Source organism: Coregonus clupeaformis, unplaced genomic scaffold (genome assembly GCF_020615455.1).
Source record: "Coregonus clupeaformis isolate EN_2021a unplaced genomic scaffold, ASM2061545v1 scaf0014, whole genome shotgun sequence".
NCBI classification, from domain to species: Eukaryota; Metazoa; Chordata; class Actinopteri; order Salmoniformes; family Salmonidae; genus Coregonus; species Coregonus clupeaformis.
In genome coordinates this window covers 831,803-843,677 of record NW_025533469.1, presented here as the reverse complement: position 1 = coordinate 843,677, position 11,875 = coordinate 831,803, and the positions used below count along the sequence as shown (strand labels likewise).

The 11,875-nt window shown below is 40.9% G+C and overlaps 1 protein-coding gene across 1 annotated transcript; it reads left to right on the top strand.

The window, feature by feature from the left end:
- Positions 1-463: 463 nt before the first annotated feature.
- Positions 464-11,592, top strand: LOC123483035 (NLR family CARD domain-containing protein 3-like; the record flags this gene model as incomplete). Its single annotated transcript, XM_045212446.1, has 5 exons — positions 464-683; positions 1,094-2,849; positions 3,693-3,866; positions 4,279-4,402; positions 11,071-11,592. Coding segments are annotated over 5 exons (2,796 nt in total), but the record flags the coding sequence as incomplete, so codon positions are not given.
- Between the last annotated feature and the right edge of the window lie 283 nt (positions 11,593-11,875).

Below are 11,875 nucleotides of genomic sequence, written 5' to 3'. Positions count from 1 at the left end.
ATTCCATAGGCTAAACCTTTTTTCCATTTTCATAGTCCTAAAACAATATTAAACTAACACAACATTCCCTGTGTGTGTGTGTGTGTGTGTGTGTGTGTGTGTGTGTGTGTGTGTGTGTGTGTGTGTGTGTGTGTGTGTGTGTGTGTGTGTGTGTGTGTGTGTGTGTGTGTGTGTGTGTGTGTGTGTGTGTGTGTGTGCACTCCCTGGATGAGGAGATGTAATCTCATGTTTTGTCCCCAGAAACCAACAGGAGAGATCAGAGTCAGAGATTCTCAGTGGTCAGTTTTCCCAGAGTCATCAAACAGACCTGGCCTCCATATTCAGTGTATGTGGTCCTGTTATTTACATTTGTTTTTGTTTACCTCAAGTAAAGTTGATCTGTCAATCATTCATTCATGTGTTAATGAGAAAGCATTTAGTCTCTTGCTTAACTTATTTACTTGATATATTTCAGTTGCTTGAAGAGAATATTATGACATTTGTGAAGAACGAGCTGAAGATGTTCAAGAGGATTCTTAGTCCAGAACTCCCAGAAGGCTTTGAGAGTCAGAAGCAGGATAAGGAAGTGGTGGATGCTGAAGATGAGAAGCAGGAGAGCAGTGCCAGAGAGGGGGCTCTGAAGATCACACTGCACGTCCTGAGGAAAATGAACCAGAAAGAGCTTGCTGACACACTGGAGAAAAGTAAGAGCTGTCTGCCTCATGTTGAATGCTGTTTTAGAACAAACATTTAAAAGCTGTAGCTAAAGTACAGCTAAAGTAGCTGTGTAACTCAATGATATTGTAGCAGCCTTAACACAACACCTAGTGAACTCATCAAGTAGCAGCAGGCATGTGTTGTGTTGTATTGTGTTGTGTTGTGTTGAGAGAGAGAGAGAGAGAGAGAGACAACATTAATAATACCATCAATAATACCAATAATGATATAATCAGTCACACCAGTTTGTAATGCATTATGAAAACATTTACAGATTTATACACTCAGTTAAGGGAATACATTATTATAATGTACAACTTTATAACACAGTCCAGCAATACTGTAGGCATTAAAACAGACGTAATATTAATATCCTCTGTGTTATTTCTTCATTCAGATGAGCTTGCTGTGATTTACCAACGTGAACTCAAATCTAATCTAAAGAAGAAGTTTCAATGTGTATTTGAAGGGATCGCTAAACAAGGAAACCCAACACTTCTCAATAAGATCTACACAGAGCTCTACATCACAGAGGGTGGAACAGGAGAGGTCAATAATGAACATGAGCTGAGACAGATTGAGACAACAACCAGGAAACAAGCAAGACCAGAGTCTGCAATCAAATGTAACGACATCTTCAAACCCTTAACTGGACAAGACAAACTTATCAGAACTGTGCTGACAAAGGGAGTCGCTGGCATTGGAAAAACAGTCTCTGTGCAGAAGTTCATTCTGGACTGGGCTGAAGGAAAAGCAAATCAGGATGTCCAATTTGTATTTTCATTCCCTTTTCGGGAGCTGAATTTGATGAAAGCTGAAAAACACACTTTCATTGAACTTCTCAATCACTTTTCAAAGGAAACCAAACAATCAAGAATCTCCAACTACGACAAGTACAAAGTTCTGTTCATCTTTGATGGTCTGGATGAGTGCCGACTGCCCTTAGACTTCCAGAAGAACAAGATTTGTTTTGACGTCACAGAGTCAACCTCAGTGGATGTTCTGCTGACAAATCTCATCAAGGGAAATCTGCTTCCCTCTGCTCTCCTCTGGATAACTACCCGACCTGCAGCAGCCAATAAGATCCCTTCAGTGTGTGTTGACCATGTGGCAGAGGTACGAGGGTTCAATGACCCACAGAAGGAGGAGTACTTCAGGAAGAGATTCAGTGATGAGGACCTGGCCAGCAGAATCATCTCACACATAAAGACATCAAGGAGCCTCCACATCATGTGCCACATTCCAGTCTTCTGTTGGATTTCTGCAATCGTCCTTGAACACATGCTGAAACATAAGAGAGAAGAGATGCCCAAGACTCTGACTGAGATGTACTCACACCTTGTGGAGTTTCATACCAAACAGAAGAATGAAAAGTATCTTGGGAAAGAAGAGACAGGTCCACACTGGAATAAAGAGAGCATTCTGTCACTGGGAAAACTGGCTTTTCAACAGCTTGTGAAGGGCAATCTGATTTTCTATGAAGAAGACCTGAAAGAGGCTGGCATTGATGTCAATGAAGCCTCAGTGTACTCAGGATTGTGCACACAGATCTTTAAAGAGGAATGTGGGCTGTACCAGGACAAGGTGTACTGCTTCGTGCATCTGAGCATTCAGGAGTTTCTGGCTGCTGTATATGTGTTCCTCTCATTCATCAACAACAATGAGAATCTTATGGCCGAACCGCAAGTTACTGAAGTTACTGTCTACAAGAGTGCAGTGGATAAAGCCTTACAAAGTGAGACGGGAAACCTGGACCTTTTCCTCCGCTTCCTTCTGGGCCTCTCACTGGAGTCCAATCAGAAGCACTTACGAGGTCTACTGACAAAGACAAGAAGCAGCTCACAGAGCCATGAAGAAACAGTCAAGTACATCAAGGAGAAGATCAGGAAGAATCCCTCTCCAGAGAGGTGCATCAATCTGTTCCACTGTCTGAATGAACTGAATGACCATTCTCTAGTGGAGGAGATCCAAAGCTACCTGAGCTCAGGAAGTCTCTCAGAAGCCAAACTGTCACCTGCACAGTGGTCAGCTCTGGTCTTTGTGTTGCTGACTTCAGAAAAGGAGCTGGATGTGTTTGACCTGAAGAAATACTCCAGATCAGAGGAAGGTCTTCTGAGGCTGCTGCCAGTGGTCAAAGCCTCCAGAGCTGCTCTGTGAGTACATAAAATCATCAGGAAGAAATATTAAGTTTAGAGAAATATATATATTATAATATATATATAATATATAATATTACATTGAAAAACTTACTGAATCAATGCATTGATGTTCACATTAGTATAACAATATGACCATACAATTCTAGGAGACGGAAGATTAATCTATATGTTGTTTAAGAGAATAAACCAAATGCATTTGCCATTGTCCTTCTACACTACTGGTGTTAAATTAACAATGTGTTTGTGAAATCATGATGATCTCTTTGTCAGGCTGTCAGGCTGTGGAGTCACAGAGAAAGGCTGTGCTTCTCTGGTCTCAGCTCTGAAGTCAAACCCCTCACACCTGAGAGAACTGGATCTGAGCTACAGTCACCTGAAGGATTCAGGAGTGAAGCTGCTCTCTGCTGGACTGGGGAATCCCCACTGTAAACTGGAGACTCTGAGGTCAGTATTCCTGTAGTTGGTCAACAAGTGATAACTGTTCACCAGATCCACATGTGTTTACCAGGCACACATAGTCCACACCATATGTGTTTGGACAGTGAAGCTTACAGTTTTACATTTGGTGCTATGCTCCAGCATTTTGGATTTCAGATAAAATATTTCATATTAGGTGACAGTACAGAATGTTGCCTGTTATTTGAAGGTAATGGTGAGAGGTTAGCATGTTTTGTTGTAGCCTCTGTAACTTTGTCATTCATATGATTATTCTCAATCATGGCATCATCAGGATTACTTTAGTAGTGTTTAGAAACATGTTATCTACTCACTTAGAAAGAAAATGACTCAACACCAACGAATAGCAGTGTGGTTTTAATATGATTTGACTCTTTGCAGGCTGTCAGGCTGTCTAGTCACAGAGGAAGGCTGTGCTTCTCTGGTCTCAGCTCTGAAGTCAAACCCCTCACACCTGAGAGAGCTGGATCTGAGTAACAATGACCTGAAGGATTCAGGAGTGAAGCTGCTCTCTGCTGGACTGGGGAATCCCCACTGTAAACTGGAGACTCTGAGGTCAGTATTCCTGTAGTTGGTCAACAAGTGATAACTGTTCACCAGATCCACATGTGTTTACCAGGCACACATAGTCCACACCATATGTGTTTGGACAGTGAAGCTTACAGTTTTACATTTGGTGCTATGCTCCAGCATTTTGGATTTGAGATATAATGTTTCATATTAGGCAACAGTACAGAATGTCACCTTTTATTTGAAGGTAATGGTGAGAGGTTAGCATGTTTTGTTGTAGCCTCTGTAACTTTCTCACCCATTATTATTCATGATTCATTCATGATCCTTCTCAATCATGGCATCATCAGGATTACTTTAGTAGTGTTTAGAAACATGTTATCTACTCACTTAGAAAGAAAATGACTCAACACCAACGAATAGCAGTGTGGTTTTAATATGATTTGACTCTTTGCAGGCTGTCAGGCTGTCTAGTCACAGAGGAAGGCTGTGCTTCTCTGGTCTCAGCTCTGAAGTCAAAACCCTCACACCTGAGAGAGCTGGATCTGAGTAACAATGACCTGAAGGATTCAGGAGTGAAGCTGCTCTCTGCTGGACTGGGGAATCCCCACTGTAAACTGGAGACTCTGAGGTCAGTATTCCTGTATCACTCAATGAACACACACACACTGGACACACACACACAGGACACAAACACACAGGACACACACACACACACACACTGGACACACACACACACACACACACACACACACACTGGACACACACACACACATACACACACACTCTGGACAGACACACACACACTGAACACACACACACTGGACACACACACACTCACACACATATTAATTTAGTAGTGTTTAGAAACATGTTATCTACTGTTAATAATGATACATTAATTAATTTATATACAGTACCAGTCAAAAGTTTGGACACACCTACTCATTCAAGGATTTTTCTTTATTTTTACAATTTTTACATTGTAAAATAATAGTGAAGACATTAAAACTATGAAATAACACATGTGAAATCATGTAGTAACCAAAAAAGCACTTGTTGGCTGCTTTTCCTTCACTCTGCGGTCCGACTCATCCCAAACCATCTCAATTGGGTTGAGGTCGGGGGATTGTGGAGGCCAGGTCATCTGACGCAGCACTCCATCACTCTCCTTCTTGGTAAAATAGCCCTTACACAGCCTGGAGGTGTGTTGGGTCATTGTCCTGTTGAAAAACAAATGATAGTCCCACTAAGCGCAAACCAGATGGGATGGCGTATCGCTGCAGAATGCTGTGGTAGCCATGCTGGTTAAGTGTGGTTAAATTCTAAATAAATCACAGACAGTGTCACCAGCAAAGATCCCCCACACCATCACACCTCCTCCTCCATGCTTTACGGTGGGAAATACACATGCAGAGATCATCCGTTCACCTACACCGCTTCTCACAAAGACACAGCGGTTGGAACCAAAAATCTCCAATTTGGACTCCAGACCAAAGGACAAATGTCCACAGGTCTAATGTCCATTGCCCGTGTTTGTTGGCCCAAGCAAGTCTCTTCTTCTTATTGGTGTCCTTTAGTAGTTATTTATTTGAGGCAATTCGACCATGAAGGCCTGATTCACACAGTCCCCTCTGGACAGTTGATGTTGAGATGTGTCTGTGACTTGAACTCTGTGATGCATTTATTTGGGCTGCAATTTCTGAGGCTGGTAACTCTAATGAACTTATCCTCTGCAGCAGAGGTAACTCTGGGTCTTCCATTCCTGTGGCGGTCCTCATGAGAGCCAGTTTCATCATAGCGCTTGATGTTTTTTACGACTGCACTTGAAGAATCTTTCAAAGTTGTTGAAATGTTCCGTATTGACTGGCCGTCATGTCTTAAAGTAATGATGGACTGTCATTTCTCTTTTGCTTATTTGAGCTGTTCTTGCCATAATATTGACTTGGTCTTTTACCAAATAGGGCTATCTTCTGTATACCCCCTATCTTGTCACAACACAACTGATTGGCTCAAACACATTAAGAAGGAACGAAATTCCACAAATTACCTTTTAAGAAGGCACACCTGTTAATTGAAATGCATTCCAGGTGACTACCTCATGAAGCTGGTTGAGAGAATGGCAAGAGTGTGCAAAGCTGTCATCAAGGCAAAGGGTGGCTATTTGAAGAATCTCAAATATAAAATATATTTTGATTCATTTAACACTTTTTTGGTTACTACATGATTCCATATGTGTTATTTCATAGTTTTGATGTCTTCACTATTATTCTACAATGTAGAACATAGTAAAAATAGTGATAGTGTATATATACATTTATGAATAGATATGGCAGGTTTCAGGACACTGAAAGAATATATTTTCACACCAAAGAATAGCAGTGTGGTTTTAATATGATTTGACTCTTTGCAGGCTGTCAGGCTGTCTAGTCACAGAGGAAGGCTGTGCTTCTCTGGTCTCAGCTCTGAAGTCAAACCCCTCACACCTGAGAGAGCTGGACCTGAGTAACAATGATCTGAAGGATTCAGGAGTGAAGCTGCTCTCTGCTGGACTGGGGAATCCCCACTGTAAACTGGAGACTCTGAGGTCAGTATTCCTGTAGTTGGTCAACAAGTGAGAACTGTTCACCAGATCCACATGTGTTTACCAGGCACACATAGTCCACACCATATCTGTTTGGACAGTGAAGCTTACAGTTTTAAATTTGGTGCTATGCTCCAGCATTTTGGATTTGAGATAGAATGTTTAATATTAGGCAACAGTATGTAATGTCACCTTTTATTTGAGGGATTTCATACATATCTGTTTCAACGTTTAGAAATTAAAGCACTTTATGTATGTAATTCTCAAATGATGAAAAAGTCGTAATTATTTGGGCAAATTCATTTAGTCAAAAGTGTAGTATTTGGTCCCATATTCCTTACCCACAGTGATTACATCAAGCTTGTGATTCTACAAACTTGTTTAATGCATTTGCAGTTTGTCTTGGTTGTGTTTTGGATGATGTTTTTCCCAATAGAAACTGAATGGTGAATAATGTCCTGTCATTTTGGAGTTATTTAACTTGTATTGTCAGTAAGAATGGAAGATGTTTCTGAACACTTCTACATTCATGTGGATGCTACCATGATTATGAATAATCATGAATGAATCGTGAATGATGATGAATGAGAAAGTTACAGAGGAACAAGGATCATACCCCCTCTGTTGGTAATGGTGAGAGGTTAGCATGTTTTGTTGTAGCCTCTGTAACTTTCTCACTCATTATTATTCATGATTCATTCATGATTTTTCTTAATCATGTCATCATCAGGATTAATTTAGTAATGTTTAGAAACATGTTATCCACTCACTTAGACAGAAAATTACTCCAGTCATCATCCACCATTCAGTTACTATCGGGCAAAACATAACCCAAAACACAACCAAAACAAACTACAAATGCAACCAACGAGTTTGGGACCAAATACTAAACTTTTGACTACTTTAATACACTATGAGTGAATTTATCAAAAAACGTATGACTTCTTCAAAAGTGGGGGACTAGATACATAAAGTGCTTTCATTTCTAAATGGTGAAACAGATATGTATGAAAATACCCTCAAATAAAAGGTGACATTATATACTGTCACCTCATATGAAACATTTGATCTCAAATCCAAAATGCTGGAGTATAGAGCCACATTTAAAATGTTAGCTTCACTGTCAAAATATATATGGTGTGGACTGTATACTCAATACAATCTACGGTAAATCTGATACCTCACTGTCTGTCTTTTGACTGATACTGCTTTTTAAACTGCTCTGGTCAGTCTACTCAAATATTTGAACTATACATGTTTCTCTCTACAAGCAATACTTTGATAATTTGTCATTTCTAATAATGAAACATTCATTTATGAATGGATATGGCAGGTTTCAGGACACTGATATATCTGAATATGTTGAAAAAATATACTGCCACTATTTTCACCACCAAAGAATAGCAGTGTGGTTTTAATATGATTTGACTCTTTGCAGGCTGTCAGGCTGTCTAGTCACAGAGGAAGGCTGTGCTTCTCTGGTCTCAGCTCTGAAGTCAAACCCCTCACACCTGAGAGAGCTGGATCTGAGTAACAATGACCTGAAGGATTCAGGAGTGAAGCTGCTCTCTGCTGGACTGGGGAATCCCCCCTGTAAACTGGAGACTCTGAGGTCAGTATTCCTGTAGTTGGTCAACAAGTGAGAACTGTTCACCAGATCCACATGTGTTTACCAGGCACACATAGTCCACACCATATCTGTTTGGACAGTGAAGCTTACAGTTTTAAATTTGGTGCTATGCTCCAGCATTTTGGATTTGAGATAGAATGTTTAATATTAGGCAACAGTATGTAATGTCACCTTTTATTTGAGGGATTTCATACATATCTGTTTCAACGTTTAGAAATTAAAGCACTTTATGTATGTAATTCTCAAATGATGAAAAAGTCGTAATTATTTGGGCAAATTCATTTAGTCAAAAGTGTAGTATTTGGTCCCATATTCCTTACCCACAGTGATTACATCAAGCTTGTGATTCTACAAACTTGTTTAATGCATTTGCAGTTTGTCTTGGTTGTGTTTTGGATGATGTTTTTCCCAATAGAAACTGAATGGTGAATAATGTCCTGTCATTTTGGAGTCACTTCACTTGTATTGTCAGTAAGAATAGAAGATGTTTCTGAACACTTCTACATTCATGTGGATGCTACCATGATTATGAATAATCATGAATGAATCGTGAATGATGATGAATGAGAAAGTTACAGAGGAACAAGGATCATACCCCCTCTGTTATTGGTAATGGTGAGAGGTTAGCATGTTTTGTTGTAGCCTCTATAACCTTCTCATTCATTATTATTCATGATTCATTCATGATTTTTCTTAATCATGGCATCATCAGGATTAATTTAATAGTGTTTAGAAACATGTTATCTACTCACATAGACAGAAAATTACTCCAGTTATCAAACACCATTCAGGTACTATTGGACAAAACATAACCCAAAACACAACCAAAACAACCTGCAAATGCAACCAACGAGTTTGGGACCAAATACTCAACTTTTGACTACTTTAATGCATTATAATTGAATTGGTCAGAATACGTTTGACTTCTTCAAATAGGGGGACTAGATACATAAAGTGCTTTCATTTCTAAACGGTGAAACGGATATGTATTAAAATACCCTCAAATAAAAGGTGACATTATATACTGTTACCTCATATGAATTATTTGATCTCAAATCCAAAATGCTGGAGTACAGATCAACATTTAAAATGTCAGTTTCACTGTCAAAATAGATATGGTGTGGACTGTATACTCAATACAATCTAAATCTGATACCTCACTGTCTGTCTTTTGACTGATACTGCTTTTTAAACTGCTCTGGTCAGTCTACTCAAATATTTGTAATATACATGTTTCTATCTACAAGCAATATTGTGATCATTTCTAATAATGAAACATTCATTAATTTATGAATAGATATGGCAGGTTTCAGGACACTGATATATCTGAATATGTTGAAAGAAATATACTGCCACTATTTTCACCACCAAAGAATAGCAGTGTGGTTTTAATATGATTTGACTCTTTGCAGGCTGTCAGGCTGTCTAGTCACAGAGGAAGGCTGTGCTTCTCTGGTCTCAGCTCTGAGGTCAAACCCCTCACACCTGAGAGAGCTGGACCTGAGCTACAATCACCCAGGAGACTCAGGAGTCAGACTGCTCTCTGCTGGACTGGAGGATCCACACTGCAGACTGGAGAAACTCAAGTATGTAGAGGGTTTATGTCAATGTTCATATCAGACATGTTGGAGTTATCAGGCTAGTTAAGACAAACATTCTGACCACCACTTGGACTAAGTTATATAAAGACTGTGTGTGTGTGTGTGTGTGTGTGTGTGTGTGTGTGTGTGTGTGTGTGTGTGTGTGTGTGTGTGTGTGTGTGTGTGTGTGTGTGTGTGTCTGTGAGTGTCCAGTGTGTGTGTGTGTGTGCACGTGTATCAGTACACACACTGGACACACACACACTGGACACACATACACACTGGACACACACACACACTGGACACACACATACACACACACACTGTAAACACACACACTGGACACATACACACAAAGGACACACACACACACACAAAGGACGCGCACACACACACACACACACTGGACAAACACACACACTGGACACACACACACTCACACTGGACACACACACACACTAGACACACACACACACACACACACTAGACATACACACAAACAAATTGGACACACACACACAATGGACACACACACACTGGACACACACACACACACACACACACTGGACACACACGCACACACACACACTGGACACACACGCACACACACACACACACTGGACACACACGCACACACACACACACTGGACACACAAACACAAAAACACACTGGACAAACACACACACACTGGACACACACACACACACACACACACTGGACACACACACACACACACTTGGACAAATGTATATACTTACTGTTTGTGTGTGTGTGTGTGTGTGTGTGTTTGTGAGTGTGTGTGTGTGTGTGTGAGAGTTCAGGTGTATCCCTCAATGACTGTCTGTTCTTCTGCTTACCGCTACAGTGTGGAACATGGTGGAGAGAACACAATGAAACCTGGACTTAGAAAATGTGAGTGTTGACTGCTGTGAAGAATATGACTAAGAATAAGTCTTAATTCAAGTGAAGTCAAAGTCAAAGACCACCATCATTACTTACTTGGTCATATTAAATATCAGCTGTAGTTCTACAGAAGCACAAATCAGGGACACCAAAGTTTACAAAGAGTTGCTTTGACATTGTGTGTGTCTGTGTGTGTGTGTGTGTGTGGCGTGTTCGTGTTACGTTAGAAATGTGTGTGTGTGTATCCAGTGTGTGTGTATGTGTGTGTTCAGGATGTGTGTGTGTGTGTGTTCAGGATGTGTGTGTGTGTGTGTCCCGTGTGTGTGTGTGTGTGTGTGTGTGTGTAATTAATGGGAATAAGTGTGTTTTATATTACCATACAGTATAACATATGATCATTCAACAAGTCTCAAGTTACCTTAACTTCTCCTTTTGATACCTAGAAACATCTACATTAAATGAATTAGAGAAAAGTGAGTTAACATTCTAATGTGAATAATGATGATGATTTCTAATATTGTGTCTGGTTTCATCCATCAGATGTGTGTGATCTCACACTGGACCTAAACACAGTAAACAGACTCCTCTCTCTGTCTGAGGAGAACAGAAAGGTGACATGGAGGAGAGAGAAGCAGCCGTATCCTGATCACCCAGAGAGATTTGAGGGCTGTAGACAGGTTCTGTGTAGAGAGGGTCTGACTGGGCGCTGTTACTGGGAGGTAGAGTGGAGTGGGAGTGGGGCAGTTGTAGGAGTGGCATATAAAGGAATCAGAAGGAGAGGAGGGGCTATTGACTGTTGTCTTGGAGACAATGACAAGTCCTGGAGTCTGTTCTGCTCTGACAACAGATACTCTGCCTGGCACAATGATAAGTCCACTCCCATAGACGTCCCCTCCTCCAGCCCCCACAGAGTAGGAGTGTATCTGGACTGGCCAGCCGGCACTCTGTCCTTCTACAGAGTCTCCTCTGACACACTGACCCACCTGAACACATTCCACTCCTCATTCACTGAGCCCCTCTATCCAGGGTTTAGGGTTCATCATGTTGACTCCTTTGGTGAACTTTGGGTTTAGGGTCCTCAGTGTCCCTGTGTTAAACATAACACACTGGACACACACACACACACACACACTGGACACACACACACACACACACACACACACTGGACACACACACACACACACACACACTGGACACACACACACACACACACACTGGACACACACACACACACACTGGACACACACACAAACACACTGGACAAACACACACTAGATTCACACACACACACACTGGACACACACACACACATTGACACACTGGACACACACACTGGACACACACAAACTGGACACA